Below are 27,444 nucleotides of genomic sequence, written 5' to 3'. Positions count from 1 at the left end.
GCCATGTGGCCAGGGCAGAGTGTGAGAAGGAGAGCTGGTCATTGGAAATGAGGTCTTTCATAGAACCATATGTCAGAGGGTTCCTGGTTCCCCCGAAAGTGGAAGAACCACTGAACCCACAGTCCAGTTTCATTTTTTGGAGGTCCAAACAGTGATAATGAATTGCAAGGAGATGGTGCTATCAATCTACAGTCTCCTCATTAAGCTTCACCTTACTCCGTATAAAAATTGGTATCTGTTGTTTTCTCTTCTGGACCCATTTACCCATGCATTTCTCCCACCTGAAACACCCTTCTTGACTCCTCTCCCTGTTCAGTCTCTCCCATATTTCAAAACTTAATTTAAGCTCTGCCTCCTGTAAGAATCCGTCCCTAACTCTTTTGGATGACACTCAGCAGCTCTTCTGACACTGTGACCGGAGGTTTTACTTAGGACTTCCTCGCCATCAATAGATTGGTGTTCAGGGGAACCCTGAAATTGAATGCGAAAGAGTTTGTGTAATTCTCCGTGCGTGTTTTCACAAGCGTGTTCATAAGTCCCATGAGATTTTAAAATGAGTCTGTGACTTAAAAGATTGAGATCCACTCCTTTTGAGCAGTGCTTCTCACACATCAAATGTGCACATGAACCATCTACATTTCATTAAAATGAAGATTCCAGTTCAGTAGCTCTGGAGTGAGGCTTGGTGCTGCTGGTCCCGGGACCATACTTAATGGCAAGAGGCTAGAATATTTTATTCTGCATTTGTCTGCATACACTGGCTTGTTGCTCTCTGCCTCCTAAGTAGATTGCAGGTTTCTGCTAATACTTCTTGGCTCTTCTCCCACAGCAGGGACTAGAAAAATAGCCCATCGTTGGACCTGACAGATGCTTGCTCTACAGATATAAGTACATTAATTGAAACTAATTAAAATATCTTCTCTATGTTCACTTTCTTAGTCTCACTTAGTGTTCTAAGGTAACCACCTGTTTTTCAAGGTGCTGAACTTTTCTGTAAACCAGAGCAGAATCTCAGAACTCCTAAAATCTTCCTAAAGCAAAGTTTTTCTCTCTCTTCCATATTGAAATAAAAATCCACCAAACCTAAAAGACATCATGGTACAGGAAATGCCTTGTTTGGAAGGATAATCCACTATATAAGGGCATTCTCCCTCACTGGAGATGTTCAGTACCAAGATGTTCAGTGCAAATAAATAATGTGGAACATCAAAGAAGCCAGGATAAATCAAATCAGCACCACTAGGCCCTTGAAGGGGTAGGTTCTGGATAAACTGTTTAGAGCCCAGAAGTGAAGTCTCATAAAGAAAGGGCAGAGAGGGAAAGTCTCTAGAAGTTAAGAAATGGTGTAGAAAAGTGAAAATGGGGTTTGGGAATAAAATTGCTACCTCAAAAAACTTGCCACTCTATATTTGCATAAGCTGTAAAACAAGTTACTTAGTCATGTGGAAATAAAGTGTTTTTAACAGCATCTAATGACACAGCAAATGAAAAAAATTTTACACGCAAGACACACGTGTAAAGAATGTGTGTGCGAAAGGAATTTTTCATGTGGTATTTAATAAATATATATACATATTATTTGTACTTATAAAAATACTATGTGCAATGAAAGCTATGCATAAATATTTATAAAATAATTTTATCTAAGTAGGCCAGTAACATTTAATATTTTTCAATAAATTCATACATAAAATATATACATTAGTGCCAAATGGAACATATATTTTGAAATATGAACCCCTAGTAAAACTTAGGAATCTGGAGTAAAATTCAGGTATCTGCCAAAGGAAACTTCGGAGTAGTTGTCATTTGAAGAAAAGAAACGATGCTGGGTCTCTTATCTTCATGGACTGTTTTGCTTGTCAGATTTCTAACATCACTTCAGCTGAATTTTGTATTTGACTTCCAACTTCATGGCCATTTGACCTGCCAACTATTATTTTCTTTGAGGCTTTTAACACTCCACCCAAGTATTTTGCTTTCCAGAACAGTTGTGTCCGTTTCCTTTTCACTTCACCTTAACATCAGACGAGGTTTACAACATAGGCTTAATGTGCATCCTTTAAGGTTTCAGACAGACCCAGGGGCGTCGCAGTGATGACCTGAAGCTGATACCGCTCTGGAAAGTCAAGGTCCCCTGGAGGATCGCTCTTTGTGCCAGGATTTCCATTCAACCTGAGTCCCGGGGCTGGGGTCGGGCCCGGAGAGCCCGACTCTCCAGGGTTCCAGTCCCCTCCCCAGGCCGAACGTGCGGGCTGGGACCTTACGACCGGAAAACACCGCCCTTTCCTGTCGCCTACTCATTCCCCAGGCCGAAGACTCGAGGAGGAAGAGACGGAGACGGATTAAGAAAATTAATTAACCGGGTCCACGTTCGGCCTCCAGGCGAAGGGGCTGGGCTCGCAGCGGGCGCAGGTGCCGCCCAGGGCTGAATTTTACGCTCCCGGGCCAGCCGCTGCGCCACTTGCGCCCCGTCGCTCGTCCGGGGGCGGCCGCCACCCGCTTGCCCCAGCTTTAGGCAGATCTCTTTTAGGGACCCCGCGGGAGAGGAAACGCCTCCCCCTGGACTGGAAAAACCTGCAGCGTCGGCTGTTCGCTTGCCCCTGCTCAGCCAGCAGCCCCTGGCGTCTCCGGTGCGCCAAATCCACTCTCCGGGTTTTGGCGGCAGCTCCAAGGGGATCAGGCTGGAAACTGTCAGAACACGACCCTCCCCCCGCCCAACCGGGGCTTCGAGTGGCCCGGGGGCCCGAGGCCGGGCCGGGGCGGCGCGGTCAGGTGGCTTCTCTTCCTCGAGGGCCCCCCGGCCGCCGCGCCGGAGCCTTGCGGGCTAGATCGGATCGTTGGGACGAAGAGAGGTGGGCACACAAGGTTTAGTACAGGTGTCCGGGGTGCGGGCGGAGTCCCTTTGTCCTCGGGCACCCTGGAGCTAGCACCCCGGCTCCCTCTTCGAACCGAGCGTCCCGAGACCTTTCTTTGTGCCGAGGGAGCCGAACGCAGCTTCTCGCAGGGAAGCCGCATCCCTGGGGGTGGCGCTGGGGCGGTAACGATGAAAATCCATTGTCCTTTGGGGGCCCGCAGGCCGGGCCGCGGGTGAACCCGGTCCGCCCGCTCCGGGCCGGGGCTCAGGTACAGCGGCTAGAAGGGTCTGCCTGCGGCCCCCGCCCTCCGCCCCGCCCTGACCCGCCCCGCGCGCCGCCGGCCCCGCCCCGCCCCGCGCCGCCCCGCCCTTCGCAGGTTCAGTCCCGGAGGGCGGCTACGGAGCGCTCAGTCTAGCTTGCACCTTCTCTCCCGGCTGCAGCCCGAGAGGGCGGGGAGCGCAGCGGTGGGGCCCGAGCTGGGGGCGAGTCCGGAGACCCCGGCCTTGGGCGCCTTCACGCCGTCTCGGAGCGCATAATGCTGTGACCAGGCGCCGCGCCGGCCGACCCGGCTGGATCTGCGCGTGGCGGGCAGGGACTGCGTGCGCCTTCGGGAACTGCGGCGCCCGGCCCAGGGGTCAGCGGCTGGGATCCTTGGCGCCGCTGGTGAGTTGCTGCCTGCCCACGGCTCCTTCTCTGCGCGTGTGTGAGTATGTCCAAACCGGCGGCCGTGGCCGCTTCCGGCGTGCGCGGGGGGCTAGGCTTGGAAATGCACAGGGAGCGGGGATACCTAGGGCATCCCCTTCCAGCTGGTGTGCAACGGACCAAAGGGGACATAAAGCAAACTGGGAGGGGTGCGAGCGGCACGACCAGATCGCAGAGCTCCACCGTTTGTGCCCCCCACTTTTCAGGGTGAGGCTGCGCGGCTACACTGCACCCTCCGAGCTATTGACAGCCATTCTGGGCGCGTACTGCATTTTTCCATCTGAGAACAAGCCGCACATGGCTACCGCTCCCCTCCCACCGTGGACTGGCATCAGGGCTGCACAGGGTGCACGGTGCAGATCTGAGGTGGCAATACCCGCTGGGTGCCCTCTCCACACTTGACGAGGGGCATTGTGCCTGGGGCTCCAACCTTCAGATCTGGCAGTCGATTTTTTTTTTTTTTGGACGGTGGTTTCTGAACAACCGAAGTGTTTTCAATATTTTTTTCCCCTTTCTCCTTGAAACTAAGTGTCTTGACAAGTATCGGACATGTGAGGACGAATGGATCTGGCCATTTTTTCGTTATGGATTATTATACTCCATCCCCCTCTCGACTTCGGGAGGCATGTGTTTCATCTTATAAATAGAAAGTAGCATATTTTTTGGCAGGACCTTCTTTATACTGTACAGTCTGAGAGGTCAGTTTAAAAATAAATATGCACTTGAATGTTACATTACCGAGAGCCAGGCTGTGGCTGGGACAAGCTGCGTGGACAGCAGCATCAAAGCCGGGAGCGCAGCTGTGTTGAGAGGAGTAAAAGCCCCAGAGTGCAGCCCAAGCTGACAGTCAAGTAATTACATTTTGTTTAAAAAAAAAAAAAAGTGAGTGAATTAAAATGAGGGCGGGAATAGGAATGTCAGAAGGGTATTGCAACATGAATCTTTCCAGACCTGGTGTATTTGGGGGAGTCGCCGCTGATGCGTGCTAGGTGGTGGGGTGGGAGGTGCTGGGTAAGGGGAGGGAATTTATGAGTGTGTTAGGGAGACAAAGGTTTCCTCCCCACCCCCCAGCTCTTAGGCTTCACAGTAGTATCCTAGAGTTTCTTGGGGGTGCTGCCTTTAAAAAAGAACACAAATCAGGAGAGCAGCAGATTTGAATAGGAAAGCCTTTCTTGGGGACTTCCCAGGGAAGCACGCGGAGACAAAAGGCTCACCTAGAAGCCCTGATGATGCCCCAGGGGTATCCCTAAGGCAATTTAAAAGACTCCTATAACCTTCTAACTTCGAAAAGATCTTTCATCTAACGACCAGGAAACGCAGCTTCTTTTCTGGACAGTTCCAGAGATTCTCTTTTTGATACCAGCTAAGATCTGTTATGAGCTCCTGTGACAGTTAAGAATAAGCTACACAGGTATGTTTTCAGATTAGATTGAAACACTCAGAGATAAGTTAGGGCAGTTGTGAAATGTTTGGCATTGTCACATGTGAAATTAATGATAAAGACTAATAGTCAAAGAACCAAGGAATGGTTGACAGTTCTTCATTAAGTCTCCTAAAGAATATAGGTTTCCCAACTGGCATCACTCATTGAATAAAACACACAGTACCAGCCTCTGGGCTCACAGATAAGAACATTAGAGGAGAAATTTGGAAGCCTTTCTGGATCCATGGCAGTTCCTGTTTTCCAGTGGTTATCATCTGCAAGAGATTTACATTATGAATTCCATGATTGGAACATGGTGCTATGACTGTGGCAGCAGCTACAGACATGAAATAAGATGAGCTCCCCCTTCCCTTAAGATCTGAGCAGTGAAATTGTTTTGTATCTCAATGGAAAATGTAAAGACAGCCAGAGTAATGAGTGTTGCACATTTTTTTGCTTTTTATTGTAAATTTAAACGTGGTGCAATATGAATAAATACAATGCCATAAAAATCATTGCAGAACTGTTTACATGAGCTGGTTTGTCCTACCTGCTGTCCAGCTTTTCCTTTAAAGTGGTGTTTTATGTCCAACATGTTCACAAAAGCTGCTCTTTTTCCCTTCTAAAATTCGTGGTGTTCAACAGCATTGGGGATAAAGTTGTTTTAACCTACATCACCGAAAGACTTTTACCAGGCCATAAATTTTTCACAAGCTCTTTGCCCAGTAGCCATAACATTTACACAGAGAGTGGACTTCCAATTCATAACCTGAAAAACCTCTAGGAAGACTGCTCTGATTTTTTTTTTTTTTTTTAAATGAAAATTCTTGCTTTCAGTCTGATTTTATTTAGGCCGGGCCTAATTTCTTTCTAACCAGAATCCTGTGTATGTGTTTATTCACTGATGGAATAAAAACTTAAATCTATTTTTTAAATGCAGTATGTTTGCTAGAGAGCAAGGACAGTATAGTCATTTGAAACTACTAGATTAAGCCAGCCACAAAATCTTTACCAAGCACCGAAGCCAAAGAATTCTCCTAATATATCCCACTGTTCCGTGAATTTGTATGTCAAAGGTACTTCCTACATGGAGCCTGCCCTAAGTGCCAAGCCCTGTTCTTAGCCCTTTACCTTGAGTGACTCATTTATTTCTAATAATCACTCTATGAAGAAGGCACTGTTAATATCCCCATTTTACAGGTGTGGAAAGACCTCTTACATAATTTGTCCCAAATTACACAGTAAGGAACATACCTAAACATGCATATACAATTTAGCAACCCAGTATGTGCATGAATGAATGGCTAATTTTCCACAAAGATCAGCATCTTCTGCTTAAGGAGATGGGGAAAAAACCCTGAGGTTAAGAGCCTCTGAGGCAGGCTGTCTGGGTTCATATCTTGGCCCTGGCACTTAATACTTGTGTGACTTGGGGCAAATTACTTAGCCTGTGTACCTCAGTTTATCAGTTACAAAATGAGGATACTATTACTCTGAGGATTAAATGAGTTAAAAAAGAACACACTCAGAACAGGCCAGGTCCAGAGTAGACCCAATAAAAAGTTGATGCTTTCATTATTGCTTTTGTTGTTTCCCTAGGTGCTTAATACTAGTTGCCTCCTTTAATATTCACAACTGCTCTTTGAGGTAGATAGTATTGTTCTTATTTTCCAGATGAGAACGCAGGCTCAGAAAGGTTTAGTAACTTGGCCATGGTCACACAGCTAAGTAAGTAGCAGAATCAGGTTTGAACTCAGGTCTGTTTGACCTTATGCTAAATAAATACCCCACCCTCACCAACAGGGAGGAAGGCCAGGGAAGCTATTAAATCTGACTCTTTTAAGGGTTTTTGGCCTCTGACAGAGAACTCATTTCGCAGTACACTGTATCTCACAGTACCACCGTCCAAAGGAAGATGACAGTAATTGCCAGCCTTTGGGAATACCATGTGAATTATTTTATTTATTGAAGATAGTTCAACTCACAAGTATGGCCAGTAGTCATCTGCAGTGGATCCAGCATCAAACTGCTAGCGGTAACCTGAGCAGTTTAATTTATACCATAAACAAAGAGATTTACTAGGAATATCAGGACCCAAACATGAAGTGGAGTTTAGTGTGTGGAACACATCCTTACTTTGAAGTTCTAGAGGTCAGGGTGTTGCAGGGTCCAGTAACCGATCTGGATGGTCACCTCCTTGAGACTGGTGACCACATCCATGGTGCCTGGCCCTGCAGTCCCTGGCACTCGTGATGTTGCCCCAAGAGGAGCTAAAGCAAGATGCAGGAACCACGAGCAAGGCGTGCAGGAATGTTCTGTCCTTGGCAGAAGTCGGGCCTCATTACAGTTCTAAGTTCTGCACATGCCCCAGACCCTGCCAGATAACCTTCTGGTGTGAAAGATAGAGCAAGGAGGCCTTTGAAACCTAGAGGGGTGCCCCAGATAACCCAAGGGGCCTGCCTGGCCTCCACGCCTTTGATACTGTGGGTTTGTGATGAGCTGTGGGAGGCTGCTCAGACTGAAGTAGGGGTTCTGGAAAGGATGTCTTGGCTTGAAATAACCCAAGTTGTCTCAAAACCGACGGCAATAGCGTTAGGGCTGTTCACCTCCATTTGGAATCTCCCCTTTTCCTGCCCCCATCCTTTCAAGGTTACAAACCGAAACAGCATCCCACAAACCAGAATAAATAACATCAGTAGCCAGATAGTTCTACAGCAACAGTCAGGTATGTTCTTTCCTTTAGAAAAAGATGCCTTCCTTGGCCTTAATGTACTTCTTGAGTGCCCGGATTCACCCAGTCTCATAGTGATGACTGAGTTCGACAGTACCTCTGGTGGAAGAGCAGTTTTTTAAATTAAAGCATACAGTTTTATAATACAAATCATATTGATATTAGAAAGTTTGCTATTTCTGAATAGCCAAGAAAACTGATGAGTTTAAGGGCTGATGAGTTCAAATTAGTATTTTCTTGATCAAGTCATGAATTAATAGTAGAATCCTTGAATCTCAAATTTTAAATTTTTTAAAACCTGGATTTTCAGTGGTTTGGGTTTTATTTGCATATTTGAGAAAGTCATCATTAACCTTCCAGCCTTTGATTCTTTGTTAGAGTGTTACAGAGATCACACACCTGCAGTTAGCTAATACAGCACCACCTCATGTGAACTCTGAGACAGGAATAGCATCAGAAGAGGATTCTTTGGGAAACCAGTCTGATGAAGGTCCCTCCCTGCAGGACTTTTCAGAGCATTGAATGTCACTGGTACAGTGAATCTCCACACGGAGATAGTGTCTATCAAATCACTTTGCCCACAGAGCAGCTGCCAGGACTAGTCTAGCAAGAAACACTTTGGGAACCACCGAGCCAGAGGCAGACACCACCCGCTGTAGCCTGCCCTACAGAGCTGAAGGAACTCAAGAACCTTTCAGAGAACCACACGGTATACAGGGCCAGAGACACAGGAACACACTAGAAGATGCTAGCAAACACCCCACCATTCTACTATTTGATAAAACTCATGCAGAATTAAGTGGAGACAATCACAGAGGGATTGGAGATCAGAAAACATAGGTTCTGGTCTTAGCTCTGACCCAGGTTGTGGAACTGTGACCTCTCGGGGTCTTATTCTCATCTCTAAGATGAGGCTTTGGGTTCTAGATGATTTCAGATCATCTCTAGCTCTAGAATCCAGTGAGCCAGGATCAGTGACATCTATTAGCATAGCAGTCTTACTACTATACTAATATGTAAAACCCTGCATTGAAAAACAGACCTAGTGCAAATCCGGGCAGGGCAGCCCAAGCCAGCGTGGAGGGCAGAGAACTTCAAAGTCAGGCCTCTATTTAGACAGCTTACACATTTGGGAATCTGTCATGTTCTGGTGACAACTTGAAGGTCATATTTGTAGACGCATCATGCCAATGATAGATGACTGTGTGTTTAGTTGAAAAAGACCCGTTCTGTTAAAATCCATTATAATCATTTAGGCTACACACAACTTTTTAAACAAGCAAAGGCATTTTTAGGTGAAATGTGGCTTTGCCATTTCAGAATATATGTGAATTCTTTCCCTTTTTATTTATTTTTTAAACTTTTTTTTTTTTTTGGCCAAGGAGCAGTTCAGACACGTAACATTGATTTTTAACACAGCAGGAGATAGGGTTCTAAGCCCTTGACTGGCCAGCTATGTCACAAGGCGAATCCTTGCCCATCTCTGGGTAGGTTCTGTCTGTGAAGATGTGGATGGGGAAGGATGGGGGTGCAGAGGAAGCCGGTGGAAGTTCTCCAAGCTCTCTCCTGGCTCTAAACAGCTGTGATTCTGTTTTTTTGTGTTTGGTTTTTCCTTGTATCTGAGGCATTTTCCATAGTGTCTTGTACCTTCTCCTATTTTAACACTGATTGTGTTTAAATGATCATTTGTTGACCCTTGTGGCTGCCTAGACTACTGGCTCTTTTGAGAGTAGGGACTGAACCTAGTTTAGCTTGGCATTCATCTTTTTTACAATAGGACTTAATGAAAAAATGGACAATCTAGTCCTACCTGTGTTATCTTCTCTTAGCATTGCTAAGCCAGAAATCCTTTTCAGTTACCCAACCTTAAGTCTGACCATAGTAAAATTATTCCCTCCCAGGCTACCAAATGTTCAAATTCAAAAGGAGGTACCTCCAGTCCTTTGGTTTTGGTGATAATGATCATCCAAGGTACTCTGAAAATCAGGCCACCACCAGAACTTCCTCAAAGTCTTCTCGGCCGGGCTGTTGCAACCTCCACTGAGGCTTTCTCCTGCCCAGGTGTGACTGTGGTGGCTCGGTACCATGTGTCCACTTACAGCACAGACTGGGCAGTCCCGGTGCTGGAAGGATGAGGGTTGTTGTTTCCTAATGCTCACCTAGACCTCTCAGCCATGCCTGCATGAGCCATTCATCATTGGTGTGCTTACTGATCATTTGTCTCCATGCTGGGACGTAGGCTCTGTGAGCACATCATTGCTGTAGCCTCGGTTCCTAGAATAGTGCCTGGCACTCAGCAGGTCCTTATTAGATGTTTGTTGTTGAATGGACATTGTGGAAGGTGAATGACTAGCCAGGGACTGGATGAAGTCATATGGAAGGCTCTCTCCAAAGCCTGCCGCTCGCTGAATGAGTCAGCTCAAGCCACATGTCCCACTGGGCACGGCATAGCACCAAACTGGAAACTCTTTTCCTGCTCTCAGATGACTTCAGAGTGAAATGTTTTCCAAACTAATGTTGATTTTTGGCCTTACATAAGTTTTAGAAGTTTACGCTCGTGGGTGGATTTTGTTCTGTATTCCTCTTAAGCCCTTAAGCTGTGGGCTCACCTGACAGGGCAGGTAGTGCCACTGCCGATATATCTCAGGGGCAGCATGGGGAGTAAAACAGTGACTTCTTCCCAATTCCAGTTTTTTCGCAGAATGAGGAATTATACAGCTGGCTGTCTGTATCCGTGGGTTCTGCATCTGCAGACTCAGCCAACAGCAGATCAGAAACATTGGGGCGAAATAAAAGTTCCAAAAGCAAACCTGAATTTGCTGTACACTAGCAACTGTTTCTACTTTGTATGTGTTGTCTCCTGCTAAGAAGACACCGTTACTATCTCCACTCTACAGATGAGCAAGCTGAGGCTTGCAGAGAAAGTCATTGGCATTGCTTTGTACCCTTAATTTAATATCAGGAAAGACGAGAAAAGATAATGAAAATTTTATAAGCTAGTAAAAAGTATTTTGATTCTAAGGATAGTCTTAACTTCATTACAAAGCATTGTTTTTTTCTTAAAATTCCCTAGAAGCTAGAACCCTAACATCCGTTTTCTTTATTAAGTATAAATAAATCTCAAACACAAATCTATGATTCTGTTACCTGTCTGTGTGTACATGAAGCTTACATGCACATACTGGGGGCTGCGACTTGAAATGAGGAACGCAGACTAGCGGGTATCTCCCCAAACTCCTCTCCCAGTGCAGGAATGCTCTCCCTCCCCTCTGGAATTCCTACCACAGTCTCAGGCTCAGCTGGAAAACTTCCTTTGATGGGCTTTTCCCATTCTTTAAGCTGATTAACTCAAGTTGGTTAGACTTCTTCCCGTCCAGCCCCACCTGGCCTCTCCTTGAACCTTAATCACACACCTAATTCTTTTCTTGGGATGGTACTGATTCCCTCTCACCTGACAGCTCACCAAATATTTAAAGAAAATAACTGTATGCCCTTAAATTTTTCTTCATCTGACCAATCATTGGCTGTAATTTTCCTAACTCAAAGGAGTCCCATTTGTTCTCAAGGCTGGAGGAATTGCTCTTGGAGATAAAGGATACATGTACATGTAAAGAAGTTAGCTCCATGTCCTGTTGACAGAATTATTCTCTAATTAAGCTGGAGGTAAGAATCCCAGTTGTTCATAGGGCAGACACAAACCATTTTAGCCCCATCTGCAATCATATATTGGTGACTGCCAGAGACACTTTAAGAAAAAAATGGATATGGTTATTTTGGCAATTAGAATGGTTCCCCTCCTTAGCACTGTATTTCAGTAGATGTTCTGCTTTTTCATTTGGGATAAAGATGCTTTGTGCTTGCATAGCACTCTATGAAGATTTTCACACTCAGCTCTTATAATCACCTGAGAGATAGACGGGTTTGGGGTGATTATCCCATTTACACAGGAGGTAACTGGCCCCCATATGGTCTGGAGTTGTAAAAGAATCCTATAGGGCTGGCTCAAAGTTTCACCCAGTTCTTTCCTCCCCTAAGGCCTAGAATAGCAGTGAGAGCTCTATCTACTGTTTTGCTTGCCCATGGGTTCATTCATTTAATAGGTGCTTTTTTTTTTTAAGTACTTGATCTGTGCTAGTTATACACTGATATTAAAACAATCTGTTTCTGTAGAATGTCCATTATACAGTTTCTTGCAAGTTCCCTTGTATATCTTGGGCTAAATAATCCAAGTTTCCCCTTAATCCATTTCCTTTTGAAAGGAGAGGTCAGGCAAGCAAGCTCATTGTTTCTCCTGGTCCTCATTCTTTAAGACTGGCTTAAATGTAACTAGTAAGTCTGCATTCCGGGAAATGTATTGTCAGATCTTTCTAGAGTCTTGCCTGTATCTCTAAGACTCTATTTGCACATGGCAGTCATGGATGGAAGTCTTTTCCCTTTGAAATAGCATGTCAACAAATATTTTTTTGCCTTAATCTCAACAATCTGTATGAGCCTGTAGAATTACTGTGGCTCACATTGATAAGCTGTTAAATTCTTACCCTGCACGGATAGAGAAAGGAAAAGAAAGAAACCCTTTGCCACAAGAAAATAGATGACAGCTCCTTGCTAGATGATTTTTTTAATTTAGTTTGTTTTCCTGTAGGAGTCACAGAAAGACTCAGATTGCATTTTCAGCAGGGCAGGCAGGGTTGAAGAGGAAAGATGGCAAGGCAATCTCAAACTTTCTCATTTGTTCATTTAACAAACATTTGTTCAGTACCAGCCATGAATTAAGTACAGTCTGTCCCCAAGAGAAGGCAGCCTAGTGGAGGAGACATTAGTAATTGCAGTATAGTGTGAGAGTTGGTGGGTTTGAGGTATAAAACGGTAGTACAGGCCTTGAGGACCGGCTGGACGTGTAGCTGCAGGGCTGGGCGAGACCCTGATCGCTAAAGTGGGCCTCACAGGCTATCTTATCTCCAGGCTGTAAGGGTGGGCCTGCCACTCAAGGTTAAGGGAGCATTCTAGATGGTGCATTCTGATAGAGATTGGAACATAAAGTGGAAGAAGATGAGGCTGAAGGCAAGGAGACAGGTGGGAAGGCAAATGCCCTTGTGCAAGGGATCGTGAAAGCTACAAGTGAGGCTGGGGCATGAGGCAGTAGGATGGACAAGAGGAGACAAATAACAGGACTTGATGTGGAGAATGAGGCAGGGCGAGGAGTTGGGGGCGACAACTGGGTTTTGGATTTGGGTGACTTCCTGCCATTTACCGAGAGGGAAAAGTACAGGAGGCCTATGCTGAGGGCTGGCAAGAGGAGGAAAGATGGCAGATTCCATCAGGGATAAGTTGAACGGGAAGTACCTGAAGGAAGCAACAGAGAAAGGTCTGAAAGACTAGGGAAGAAAAGTCCAGCGCTTCTTTCTGTGAAGGACCAGTGTTTTTTAGTGTTTTGTTTCTTTGTTTCAATTTCCAATGGATTGTATAGGATACCTGGCACAATGAGTAGCTGCTTGGACCACACCCAGTTTCCACGCAGACCTGATCATACACAGGTCCCAAACTTGCCAAGAGTCTGACCAATGAGAAAAATCCACAGATCCACATGCTTTATTATGTCATAAAGTTTCTAGAAGCTTACTTTCAATTTCTTTCCTTATCTCATCATGGACTGGCCTAGTCCACAGATCCACTTTGAGTAGCACTGGTCTAGACTAAGGTATGTACGGGCTGAAGACACGGATTTGGAAGTTAGCATTAGAGGTAGTTGAGGCCAAGGACAGGGGTGTCATTGCTGGGAGATTGTTGAGGGCTGGGCCATGGACAACCACCATCCAACCCCCCGTGAAAATGCCAACGTCTAAGGCAGGGGTTCAAACTTTTCCCGTAAAGCGTCAGTTTAGTGTTTTAGGTTTCGATGGCCACATACAGCCTGTCACAGCGACTCAGCTCTGACCTTGTCATTTGAAAGCAGCTCTACCAGGGTTTCCAGCCCTCAGCACTACAGGGAACGGGGGCCGGAAAATTCTTTGCTGTGGGGGCAGTGTCCTGTGCGTCGTAGAATGTTCATTTAGCCGTGCCTCTGACCTCTGTCTACTAGATGCCAGTAGATGCCACCACCCCCAGTCATGAGAATCAAAAATATGTCTAGACATTGCCAAATGTCACCTGCGGGGGCGGGGGGTGGGATGGGACAGAATCACTCTCAGTTGGGAACTACTGAGCTGAAGGTAGTACATAAAAAAGTGAGCACTGGTGTGTTCCAATAAAACTTTACTTACAAAAACAGACATGGGGTTGGATTTGACCCACCTACCATAATTTGCAGACCCTTGATCTAAGGGATGGGCATAGGGAAAACTAAAAGGGCTTATTCAATAAAATTTAAGGGCCTCTTGTGTTCACAGCCAAGAGGAGGCTCTGTAAGTGATCCAGCGTCAAGAAGAGACTGTTAACAACAGCGGCTCCTTTTCTATAGCACCTTTGCCTACCTTATTCTTACCGAGCTTACTACCTACCAGAAGATATCAGACACAAAATCACAAAATCAGAGAACAGGAAAGAAAACAAATATAAGCTCTTTAGGAGCCCTAAGAAAACCTCCAAGCAAGGCAGTAATGAGCCTGGATTGCGTGAGGTGAGTTTGAGAATTTCTCCAGGAAGGAAGTGACTGAAGCAGGTCTTGGAGGATGTTATGAATAGTGGTTGATGGTAAAGAGGTGGGACGACAAGTCACGTAAGGAACACAGGTTTCTTAGTTTCAGAAAGTCAGGAGGGAAGTCACGTGTCAATAGCAAGGGAAGGGAGCCATTGTCCCAGCGAAAGCCTTGTGGGTGTACAAGGCGCCCCGATGCGTGGCCACGATGCACGTGTTTCCTCTGGGAAAATAATTAACAGCACTCAACGCTTTTTTCTAAGAACAGGATTTTTTTTTTTCTCTTTGAGACTCAGGGGCTTTTATTTCCTCAAAATTTTAATCTCTTAGCTTTTATTTCACATGAAGTCAAATCCCTTTTGAGATTCTTTGACAAGGGCAAAAATACTGAAAATTCCTAGTGAGTTGGAGAGGCTGGTATCTGGGACCATTTTATTCATTCTTAGTTAATGACAAGGTCAAATTATCATCTCTGCCTCTCATTGATGTTGAGATCATAGTGTATCATTTCCTCTTGTTGCTGTCAGATTTCAGGACAGATAGCCTGGAATAGACATTCCCATTCTCAACCCACTTCCACGGCAGTCGTCAAGTTAGTTATCTAATCAGTGGTTAAAAGCACAGACTCTGGAGTCCAGCCATAGCTGAAATCCTGGCTCCTCCATGTTTTGGCTGATGGGTCTAAGACATGGGCTTAATCTAAGACTTGTTCCTAAGAGGTGTGTTCTAATACTCACCTGTCTGGCCCACAGCACGCACTCTAGCCATCGCTATTCACATATGTAAGTTCTTTAGAGAACTCAGCATTTCAAATTTGCTACTTTCTAGAGGCATCTCTTGTAGACTTGGACTGGGGGATGGTTCCGGAGAGCGAAGCAACTCCTCTCTCATGATGGAAGGTCTAGCAGGGGTTAGGGATTTAAATAACACTTCTTAATTTGTTCACTGTGTGCCACGTGTTGTGGTTGACAAAAAAGATAAATAAGACCCAGCTCATACTCACAGAAAAGCTCTCAGCCTAGTCAGAAGGGATATTCATTCATGCATTCAACAAATATTTGTGTACAGATATTTATGTACAAATAACACAGGGGGGTTTGCCGTGGAAGTAGGTAGAGAATGCACTGGCCACTGCCAGGTTCCAAACATACCCAGTGTTGGTGTGATGCAGAGGAGCCAAGTTTCAGCCCATGCAACGAGTGTGGATGATTGTCAAGGGCCCTAGCAGGATGGGAGGATGGCATGGAAATCCCTATCTGTCCCTTCATCCTGTTAGGGAAGTAAGAGTAGTCAAGAGACCTAAATTAGATGTGCTCTGAAGACAAAGGATGAAGAACACCATACCATATGTAGTATGAGTCAAGTGACCATAGTCTGAATTTCTGGACACCTGTCAAATCTGTTTGGATCATTTGATATTCCTATTGCCATAGTTGGAGTTTTCATAGAATAGTTACTGACTTAAATATTAGGGGTTTTTTTCTTTTTATTTTTTTGGTGAGCAACTAAGCAACTTTACAAGTTATTTGATTTGAGCTGAGTTTTCAGATTTGAGCCAATTCCCGGCTGAATGTTGCTGACAACTTCAGGGTGAGATTCTCATCCTGTATTGATATTGTCCTTGCAGCTTCACAAACCAAGTCAGATCCATTAGTTCTAGAAGCATGGGAGCAGTTCACAGGAATGGTCTTATTTGATTCATATCCACCAGCTAGAGCATCTGCCTTGGTCCTTCTGTCCAGCCCTGAGGCTGAGTCCCTTGTAAAACTCGTCATGGTAAATGAGCCAGGCCCTTCTCCTGCCTCGTTATAACTGCCAGGGCTCCACATCCGTCTGGAGTCCTCCTCAATAACTCATTTTAATAGGGAGAAAGGTCGAAATGGCCTCTCTTCAAAAGTGCAGGGTTGGTACTTTGAGGTGGATGTTCTGTCTTCCAATTTTGCTTCTAAAAACCCTTTCAAACAGTACAATTAGATCCTATAAATGTGAGGAGTGTATGCACATTAGCAGTGAGTCTCCCATATGGCATTTGTGGGTCTCTATATAATCAGGGTTGTAAAAGAAAAATAAATACAAGCTGTAGCTGAATCATAAACGAGAAGTCCATTTATAAATAATTGAGGGTTGAGATGTAGCATAGACTTTCTGAGTGGGTCTATAAAATAGTCTGCTCAGTCTGGCTATAAGTTCATTTGCATGACAGCCAGGCGGCTGGGAACTAAGCTAATGGCGTTTTATAGCCTTGCAGTATATAGCTATGTCCTCAGTTCAGATAATATGGGGAGAGGATAAGAATCTAAAAATAGAAAAGGCATCTTTTTATCTTCTCGTGGGTGGAGTAAAACAGACTAAAAATATGAAAAGCATCCCTTCAGGATGCCATTTACCAGGGTATTCTCTGGTTACATTTATTTCTGTCTTAGATTTTCATGTAAGTTCAATGTTGAATCTCTAGTAGTATGATTTTTTTTTTCTCCTTGAACTTTAAAATTCTTTGATCCAGAGACGCGCTCCTACAGAGGTTTGCAAAAGGACTGGCATGAGTGCCCTCATCGTCATAATATTTTAGTATTTCTGATACAGAAGGTTGTCTGGTCATCCCTATATTAGTAATAACTGCTGTCTTCAAATGGAAAGTCTTCTAGGAAAAGTCTGTGAGTGTTTTTTATGGGTGAGTGTGATGTGGAGCCATAAGGAAATGAGCAGTGATAGTTTTCCCCTGTGGGAGGCTCAAAATGAACAGGGACGAGACCCCACCCGCTGTGCACATCTCAGACGCTCAGAGGCAAGGCCGCTGCCCGGTGACATCCTCCGTGCGTGCCCGGTACACTGCCCCCTTCCCACAGCAACCCGTTCCATCTTGCCGGAAGCCTGGGTTCTCCCTTAGAGGATCCAAAAGCTGTTTCCCTGTAGCTTCTGCTTTTGTAGCCCTAGGGCCTCTCGTACTGAACGAGTTAATCCCTTTTCCATTGCAGTTCAGTGAATCCTTCAGATCCCTAAAGATTCATTTTCCCTCAGTATTTGAGTTTTCTTTAAGCTGCTCCACCTCACCTTCTCACGTGTCCTGACGGAGTCCCTTCGTCTCCCTGTTGGACTCCTGGGAACCTGTAGGAACATGTTCCAGGTCACCTTTATCCCTTTAAAGTGTGAAGGCCAGGGTGAAATACACTTTTCCAGGGCTCATCGCAGTGGAATTGTCTCCCCTATGCTGGCAACAGAGAGCAATACCCCAAAGATGGTTGTGGGTGTAAGGGGTGGCAGGTTCTTGGCCACGCTACCGTCCTTCCCTGGGACTGTTGCCTGAGGCACAAAGAAGGAATAACCAAGTATTTTTGCTTGGGGCCCAGATGGTGCAGCGGTGCTGCATCTGGGTGCTAGGAAGAAGGGCATGCTGATTCAACACTGAGACAAAGCGAAAAGTGATCGGAAGTTAGGGGGTCTTGGAAGGATGTGACAACTAAGCAAGAAAGGGGAAGTCCAGTGCAGACTCACTTCCTGCAAGTTGAAGAAAGGAAAAGGCCCACAGGTCCCCCAGGACAGCCACACGCACACATGCCTCCCCCCACCTGCCCTGTTTTTATGCATGCGTGTTTTAGATTAACATTGCAACCTATTGTGCAGGATGCAAGAAATTTTTTATCCTCTCTGTCCCCTAAGAATTAATCTAAAAACAATTAGTAGACAAACCAAACATTCCTTTCTTAAAATAAATGGAATTTTAAAAAATCTCAACCCCTTTGTTCTTTTCAGAGCCCTGTGAGTTGCCAGTACTGTCAACTCTGGTCATCCAGGGACTGATTTTTCAGTGTGTGATTTTTCATAACCCTTTGCTTTTCTCCCCCACCTCCTGGCTGCTGCCCTGTTTTGGTCTTTTCAGCATCATTCTCTTTACCAAAAGGATGATAAGGAAATGAAGGGATGGGTGGCCACTTCAGTTTTTTTCTTCATTGAATTATAATTGCTGTGTTGATTTCTCTTGTTAACACTGTCACTTATGCTTAAATCAGTCACATGTAAGAAACTGGAATTGTCTAGCCTGGTACAGGAATGACCACCTGACACTGCCTTTCTTATCAAAACCATGCCTTCAACTTCCTCCTCAGTCCTTTTGTGTCTTGGAACCCTTGAGCTTCTCACAAGTTCCTGTGAGTGGGGGTCTGTGCCTTTGCAGCTGGACTTCTCGCCCACACATCTGCCGGACATCCTCTCTAACCTTGATAGACGGTGACAGGCGACTTACTGGGGAGTTGAACCCTTCTGTTGGCCAATCTCTCCTCTTCGGTGCCCAGGAGCTGGAACCTTTGTTTTCAGAGGAATCTATAATTTCCAAGATGAATATTACCTCAAATGTCATCTAAGTGGGGGAAGAGGAGCAAACAGTGATCTAAGAACTTCCAGAGAATGGGATTAGCAATCTTGGAGAGTTCAGATTTCAGGGTCAAGGGCAGGGTTTTGAGAAAGGTCTACACATAGGATGGTTTCTTTTTCTCTCTCTTTTTCTTTCTTTCCTTCCTTTCTCCCTCCAGTCCTTCATCCCTTCCTCCCTTTCTTCCTTCCTCTCTTTCAAAGACGGTGGGAGTGGAGGAATGATGGCAATGTAGGAAAGCTGGAGAGCAGGAGAGTCCCAAGTGTGGAGAGTTATTGATGGTGGTAGAGTCCTGACCGATACGCAAAGGCTGGAAATGCTCTGCATTTGGATCATGGAACACCCAGGAGGGCTGGCTCTCCAGTTCTAGTCAGGCCTGTAAGCCCTTCTGGTTTAGCTCTTCCTGTCTTCTTCTCCCGCTTCCTCCTCCTGGGTGTCCACCTGACTCAGGCTCTCCCTCTGATTCATCCCTTGCTCTGTCTGCTACCACGTGGGTCAGCCACCAGCAGCCTCCAGGAGCCCAAGTCTCCTTTTCAGAAAATGGTGAGGAGGGATGGGATTTCGTGTTGTGGCCTTTAGGACCATTCCACCATAAAATGCTCATCTGCGTCACCACCACCTCTCAGAGAAGGAGCTATACCCCTGAGCCCCAGCACCTCCACCTGCCTGTGCTTCCCTCCACATGGGTACCCTGCCACCCACACTTTCCCCAGCATCCTGGGTCTCTTCCCTCTTCTCATTTCCTTCTGATGAAAAACCTTCTCTTCTGAGACCTTTTCCATCCTACAAATACAGACTGGTGGAGCCTCTTCGGTGAAGGCCTGATCACCACAGAAAGGAATGATCTGTCCCTTTGACAAGCTCAGGTGAGATGAGGCTCAGCCCTCTTGTGAGGCCTTCCACCTTAGATTTTGGCTTTTGAACCCACTTTCCCATAGTAATGTTTGCATTATGATCAGTGACTCATGGGTTCGGTATACTATTTAGGACCTAAGTATAAAATTGTCTCTGCAGGAAAGTGCAATCTGAGCCCGAAACAACCCTCGTACTTATTTTTTTTAAATAGCTAATTCATTCATGTGGTTCAGAAATCCAAAATCATGAAAGGATGCACAGTGAAAAGTTTCTCTTCCACCCTTATCCCCTTCCATCTACTTCCTCTCCCCGTGGGCACATCACCATTATTTCCTGTGTATGCTTCCAGAGAAAGCTAATCTACATACAAGCCAGTACAGATGTTATCTACACACTTTTGCACCTCTCTTTTTTTTCCTTTGAAGATATCGTCTTTGAAGCTCTTTCTATATCAGCATATAAAGAGCTGCTTCATCCTTTTCTAGGCCTGTGTAATATTCATTTGTACAGATGCACCTTAATTTGTATAACCAGTCCTCTAAAGGTGGACAGTTAGGTTGTTTCCAAATTTTTTTTTTTGGCCGCACCACGTAGCTTGTGGAATCTTAGTTCCCCGATCAGGGATTGAACCCAGGCCCCCAGCAGTGAAAGCTCCATGTCCTAACCACTGGACCACCAGGGAATTCTCAGTTGTTTCCAACTCTTGGCTGTTATAAACTATGCTGGACTGACAACACTGTATATGTATTATTTCCTTATTTCCCATATACGTAAATTGGATAAATCTCTGTTAAGTGGAATTCCGGGGCCTAAGGGATGTGATTTGTAGTTTTCATAGATACTGCCTTCCACTGAGGTTGGACCTGTGCATGCTTCCCCACCCTTATCAGCCCATCGTGTTATCACATATTTGTATCTTAAAGAGGCTTTGGAAGGAACCCCCTTCATCATTTGTGAGCTGACTGACTTCCCAGGGAGTGTGCTTCTTAAATGGCAAGACCCCAATGTCTGAAGCCCACGCCCAGCCACTTGGCTTCGTGCCTAGTAGCCGTGCGGCCTTGGCAAAGCCTGTGCCTCGATGCTTCGTCACTAAAATGGGGGTGTTAACATGGGTTCTTGTGAGTGAGCTAGAACACACTGAAGGCTGGAACAGTGCCTAGCACATAGAGACGTTCTCAATAAACATTTCTTGTCATATGACGTGTTGGTGGTTCCCAGGAGATGCACACATACCCTCTCCAGGACCAGGCACTTTGTTCCCAGTGAAGAAACCGCCCTGCAGTTTCCTGCTTTAGCAACAGCAGAGTTGTTGAGCAGTCAGCCTGGGGCATGGCTGTCCACTGACTGATAAGCCAAGGAGCCTAGAACATTCAGAAAGCAGAAAGGAGGGGAGGAAGCAGTCAGGGTAAAGTCAGAGTATTGGATTGTCTCTCCCAGGATCAAGCGTGGTTGCCCCTGAGCTGGAGGAGGAAGGATAACAGATAAGATAGATGGATGGGTCAGAGCTCTCAGATATTTCACCAGCACCATGTCACAAACATCAACTTGTCTAAAGTTGTAAAACTGACATTTTTGCACCAAATTCCTGTTTTGTGGTTTTTTTTCCTTAAACTTCCAATGAATTGGAGGGCTCTTAGCCCTGGCACACAATAGAAATTCAATACAAATTACTGTTTCCAAAGTCCTAGAAGCCTCCATCCCTGTCATGCAGTAAATACTATGTAAGTATTTGTAGAAAGAAAGAAAAATGCCTTTTAAGGTATCTCCCTTCTTTTCCCACTCTTGAGAATCTACTGCCTACAGCTTATCTAGCCTCTGCTCACCAACCCTTTTCTTACTTTTTTCTTTGTTTTTTTGTTGCTTGTCTCCCACCTTTGCATCCACTCCACTGACATAAAACCCAGCTTCTACCAGGTCGAGCAAGCCTCTGCCGAGGGGCCTGCAGGGCCCGTGGCCATGGCTGTGGCCAGGCGGGGACTGAGGACTGGGCCTTCCAAGTGTAGCAGGCATACCCTCTACCTTTTCTCCTCACTTTTGCTCCCCAATATCCCCAGTCGCTGTACAGGTAAAGGGTGAATGTGAGTGACCCAGTCAGAGGAGCAGAGAAGCACTCTGGCTGCATCTTCGTGCTATTTTTGTTTTTCTAAAGAATCTGAAATGAATGCCATGCCTTGGTTCTGGCCTTGCATAACCCTGGCTCCACCAGCTGACCACATGCAGCCCTCGCATGCCTTGGAGTTGCAGTGGACACACTGTATCTTTCCATGGCAGCTGCCCTCCTGGCCTTGTGTGCTGAGGACACGGCTCCAGTGGGCAGCTGTTCTTCGGGGCTGCCCTCCACCTTCTGCAGGCCCAGCGCCCTAGCTGCTTCTGCAAGCGGTCATCATACTGTGCCTAGAGGGGCAGGGAGGCGACACGAGGCACCCTGGGTGGCAGGGGCCCTGGGCTGTTGTGCACTTAGAGGGGAAGGACATTGATGTTTCAGCAGGAAGACCCAGGGCTTCCACTTCTATTACTATTACAAGACCCAAATTAGAGTTAAAATTATGAGAATGACAGACTCACAAGCATGTCTTCCCAGGCTAGGGTTCCCCATCTACTCACTTGGTATCAAGCGTCTCTTTTAGTAACATGGTATCTCTGTGCCTTCCTAATCTAAAGTGGGGAGGCCGACCCACCAGGCACCTCCGGGGAGTGTGTGGTCTTATCTGGCAGCTTCCAGGGTAGCCTGCTCTGGGTGCAAACCCTCAGGCCACCTCGGCCTCCTCCCCACTCCCAGAGCCAGGGTAGGGTGGTCTCTCCAGCTCATCCTTCTCTGCCTTCTCAGGCCTGGGCGCCCGCACACTTCCCAAGCAGAGCCACTTGTTACCCGGCTGGAGCACAGTCCTCGCCATCTGCCACAGGCAAATGAATTTAAAACTCTTGCTGAAAGGAAAGAAATATGGGGCAGATGTAGACGGCCTCCAGCTGCTACAAAGCAAATGTGGCTCTCAAGCCACCATCTAACCCAGCCCTCGGAATATTTACTTATTTATTTGCTCTGCGGCCAGGGGGAGGAGAGCCCAAAATGGGAGAGGTCACAGCAGAGCCATTTTAGGAATTCCCACAGTGGCGAAGGTTTTAGCTTCTCCATGTCAGCTGATGTGACTGAAGAGTTGGAGGATTATTTTCAAGAGATGAAGAGGTTCTCATCTGTAAGATGAGAGCCCCAAACCTTCTTGTAGCCCATCACTTCTAATTGTGTCCTATAGCATGTGCAGGGAGAGTGTGTTAGCTTTCTACACGGGTAACAAATTACAAACGTAGTGGCTTACAGCCCTACCTGTGTTCTGTCTCACAGTGTCTGCAGGTCAGAGGTCCAGGCAGGGCTTAGATGCATAGTCGCATCAGGCTGTAAACCAGGGGTCAGAGTTACAGTCTCACCGGAGGCTCAACTGGGAAAAGGTCCACTTCCAGGTTCCCCCAGGTTGCTGGCAGAATTCATTTCCATATGCCCTCTCTCAGTGGCTTACTTTTTCAAAACCAGTAAAGGGAGCCTCCCTCCAGTCTGCTAAGATGGAATCTTTTATAATGTAACCTAATCAGGGCTGTGACATCCCATCACCTTGCTTAGAAGCAACTCGCAGGTTCCGCCCACAAAGGCATTAACACCAGGCGGCCACTTACTCAGAATCCTGCCTACCACAGGGAAAGGATACAAGCTTATCAGCAAATGTTTCAAAAGTATTCTCAAGTGAAGACCCAACCTATTATGTATGATCACACTTTTTTCTTGGAAAAAGAAGCAGTTTTGTTCTTTTCCTTCCATTTCAGAATGTCTCCAAATCCTGAATTTTTTTTTTTTTTTGCTTTTCACAATCTTTTTTTTTTTAATTTTTATTTTATATTGGAGTATAGTTGATTAACAGTGTTGTGTTAGGTTCAGGTGTACAGCAAAGTGATTCAGTTATACATATATATGTATCTATTCTTTTTCAAATTCTTTTCCCATTTAGGTTAAAATCCTGAAATTTTTGACAACCCCGTTCTCTCTGCCACAACTTGATTCCAGCTCCAACTTCCATAATGGCTTTATGTTACTGAGAAAGGGTGTTCCTTTTTTTTGACTTCCAAATCTCAGTTTTCTCAACTGTAAGAATGCATTTTCACTGAGATTTTGTTGGACACTAGCTTCACTGTCACTTAGTAAATGATATTTCCAGCTCCTTTCCTTATAGGACTTCATTGTATTGCATTAATTTTATTTATATAAAGAAGTCAATCAACAACAAAATATTCTTCGTCTTGCTAGTGTGAACGCCAAAGCAAGAGAGAAAATATATTTTAAAACAAATTCAGTTGTGTCTAAGGAGCTGAAATCACTCTGCTCATGTGCTGAGAGCAGTTCTTATAACAGAGGAAAAGGACTAAAATCTCAGACATATCCAGAAAATTGTGTCCATGACCATGTTTAAAAAGTGCTGATGTCATACGTTTGGGTTTTTTAATCTCTCTTTCTCTCCCTTTTTTCTTTATTCCCCTGAAGTAAGACTAAGATTAGTGGACCCTTGTTAAGATCAAAGTTTTTATCCTGCTTAATGGAGAGAAACAAAACAAAGTTTGGCTTCAGATGGGAACTGGTCCTGCCATTATTTACAGGCTCTTGAAAAAGTGAGAAAGTGGAAAAGTCAGGCCCAAGTGATCCCTGAAGGGTCAGCTAATTATAACCTGCTTTGGTTTCTCTTCCAGGTTTTTCCATGCTGTGGAAGGGACTGGCGGATGTAACCGGCTCTCCAGAAAGCCCTGCTTGGCTGTAAGTCCAGGAAGGCCTCTTAGACCTCCATCTCGTTTCAGAGCCACTTCTGAAGCTACTGGAGAAAAATGATGTGACAGTTCCTATCAAAAAGGATACTGGGAAACACATAACATCTGTGAAGAAAGTCGCCCTTTTTCCCTTTTGCAAAATCGACATCCTCAAACTCCAAAATGCCAGCCAAGACCCCAATTTACCTGAAAGCTGCCAATAACAAGAAAGGAAAGAAATTTAAACTGAGGGACATCTTGTCTCCGGATATGATCAGCCCTCCCCTTGGAGACTTCCGCCACACCATTCACATCGGCAAAGAGGGCCAGCACGACGTCTTTGGAGACATTTCCTTTCTTCAAGGCAACTATGAGCTTCTACCTGGAAACCAGGAGAAAGCACACATGGGCCAGTTCCCTGGGCATAACGAGTTCTTCCGGGCCAACAGTACCTCCGACTCAGTGTTCACAGAAACGCCCTCCCCGGTGCTCAAAAACGCCATCTCCCTCCCAACCATCGGAGGGTCCCAAGCACTCATGTTGCCCTTGTTGTCACCGGTGACATTCAGTTCCAAACAGGAGTCCTTAGGGCCGGGAAAGCTGCCCCGGCTTAGCTGTGAGCCGGTCATGGAGGAGAAGGCTCCGGAGGAAAGCAGCCTGTTGGAGAACGGGACGGTCCACCAGGGGGACGTCTCGTGGGGGTCCAGCGGGTCTGCATCCCAGTCCAGCCAGGGCAGGGGCAGCCACTCCTCCAGCCTCTCCGAACAGTATCCCGACTGGGCGGCTGAGGACATGTTTGACCATTCCGCCCCGTGCGAGCTCGTCAAGGAAAAGACTAAATCAGAGGAGTCCCTCTCTGATCTCACGGGTTCCCTCCTCTCCCTGCAGCTCGATCTTGGGCCCTCATTTCTGGATGAGGTGCTGAATGTCATGGATAAAAATAAGTAACAGGACACCGCCGGCTCTTTTCCTTCGGGGTAAAAGGTATCAAAAAACAGAACAAAACAAAACTAACCACAAAGAGAAGAGCTTCTCTGGCTATACTTGCTGTCATGTGATGGGTTTTCTAAAATAACTTTCCTACAAAATATTTTTTTACCTGGTATGCCCTGTTTGCAAAAACAGTGAAAAACAAAAAAACCTATCCTGGCAAAGAGAGGAAGTGAGTCAGAACCCATTTTCGGCGGGCATTGCTGATGTACAGCTCACATTTTTTGTTTTCAGACACATAAGAAATCTGGCTTGGCCAGGACTGGCACTACTTATGAAGGGCTGTGCCAGTCACATTAAGGACCTTTACAGTACTCTGGCATTCTCTGAGCAAGAGGAAGTCAAAATTTATTTAACACCCACGCCTTTTTTCTAGACTCTTTTCTATACTATATCGTTTGGGCTCACCATAGCAAATTCTTCAGTGTTAAAACTTTTCTCTGTTTTCACATTTGAACAACTTTATGGGTTTTGGGGATTTGCTTGTAGCTCTTATATATCCCTATATATTATATCTATATTGCGAAATTTTGACTGTCAGCTACATGTTGGTAAGACACAAGCAAAGTATTACTGTAACTAAGTTATTTTTAAAGTTAAAATATATTTTTATGTGCCTTTGGCTCTTTATTGCAGAGTCTACATTTTATAGGTACTACATCAAATATGGTCATTTGACTTTCCATTGGGATTCCATTCTAAGCTGTGTATGTGTATGTTTGGAAAAATGTATTCATACTTAGCTTTATTTTTTTTTTCTTCATCTGTTATCATACTTTTCACAGCAGCCAACAATGGATTGTAAAGTGTAAAGGCACAGGTTACTCACAATGCTTCTGCAGAGTCTGTGGGCTACACCACATAATGTTATTTGGAAATATGGGTATTTTAGTACAGTACATACTTGCATTACATAGGTACTTCATACAACACAATAAAGAGTAAATGTTAAAATCAACTTGCTTGGTTATAGTAATAAACAAAAACATAAGACAGTAATTATATTTTCTTTAAGTCCAGGGCTAGAAAAATTGCTTCTGTAAAGTGTACATGAGCCTTTAAAATAAGGTAAGAGGTGACTTCCACCCACTCAGTAATTTTCATTATTGCCCAAAGGTTTGAGATTCTAAAAATAAGGCCCCTCAATTTTAGGAAAAATGAACATGTGAGATGAGAATTTTTTTTTTAAGTCAGCACTGATGCCAACTTCTCAAAAACTCATTTCTGTGAATCTCCTCCCTTACTTTAACACGGCAAACTCATGCAACCCCAGCCCTGTCCCTACAGGACAGATGCTTCCATGCGGCAGGTGCCATATAAACAAGATTAAGGAGGCCAAAAAAGAGGGCAGCAGAGCACCTTGCCCCCAAGAAGACAGAGATGCCTTGAGGATGTTGGTTAAGGAAACGGGAACAGGAAATGTACACACCGATTCCTGTCCTGTTGTCAACACCCCTTCCCCCTCAAAGAGAAACACTTGCACGCAAAAACTTTCATTTCTCCTTGAAATATATCCCTGGGACTTCCCTGGTGGCGCAGTGGTTAAGAATCCACCTGCCAATGCAGGGGACATGGGTTCGAGTCCTGGTCCAGGAACATCCCACATGCTGCGGAGCAACTAAGCCTGTGCGCCACAACTACTGAGCCTGCGCTCTAAAGCCTGTGAGCCACAACTACTGAGCCCGCCTGCCACAACTACTGAAGCCCATGTGCCTAGAGCCCGTGCTCCGCAGCAAGAGAAGCCACCGCAATGAGAAGCCCATGCACCACAACGAAGAGTAGCCCCCGCTCGCCGCAACTAGAGAAAGCCCGTGCACAGCAAAGACCCAACGCAGCCAAAAATAAATGTATTAATTTATATTAAAAAAAAGAAAGGAATGTATCCCTGAAATGACTGCCTCCTCCAAACGTTTCAATGATATTCTCACCATGTCTGGAGTTGCTGCAATTCCATCATCTGGTTAGCTGAAATAATCTGAGCTGCGGGTGAAACGCAGTTAGGATGACTTGAAGTAGAAAGAGGCAACAAGCTCCCTTAGAGCACTGAGTTCCTGCCTTAATTCCCCAGTTGTATTTCTGTCCCACAATTTTCCAGTGTTCTTC

The 27,444-nt window shown here is 45.4% G+C and overlaps 1 protein-coding gene across 4 annotated transcripts; it reads left to right on the top strand.

Moving 5' to 3' along the window:
- The first annotated feature begins 2,507 nt into the window (after positions 1–2,507).
- On the top strand, positions 2,508–26,299 carry CDC42EP3 (CDC42 effector protein 3). 4 transcript variants are annotated; one of them, XM_061211152.1, is made up of 3 exons: positions 2,508–2,855; positions 3,299–3,521; positions 24,298–26,299. In XM_061211152.1, the coding sequence occupies exon 3, from the start codon at positions 24,535–24,537 to the stop codon at positions 25,297–25,299; it is 765 nt and encodes a 254-aa protein (XP_061067135.1). In that variant the 5' UTR covers positions 2,508–2,855; positions 3,299–3,521; positions 24,298–24,534; the 3' UTR covers positions 25,300–26,299. The 4 variants fall into 4 exon arrangements, with proteins under 4 accessions (XP_061067135.1, XP_061067136.1, XP_061067133.1 ...); XM_061211153.1 differs by lacking the exon at positions 3,299–3,521; XM_061211150.1 differs by lacking the exon at positions 2,508–2,855 and having other exon boundaries at positions 3,253–3,521.
- The last annotated feature ends 1,145 nt before the right edge of the window (positions 26,300–27,444 follow it).

The sequence above is a fragment of the Eubalaena glacialis genome, chromosome 14 (assembly GCF_028564815.1).
Source record: "Eubalaena glacialis isolate mEubGla1 chromosome 14, mEubGla1.1.hap2.+ XY, whole genome shotgun sequence".
Classification (NCBI taxonomy): Eukaryota; Metazoa; Chordata; class Mammalia; order Artiodactyla; family Balaenidae; genus Eubalaena; species Eubalaena glacialis.
This window is presented reverse-complemented; position numbering and strand designations above follow the sequence as displayed.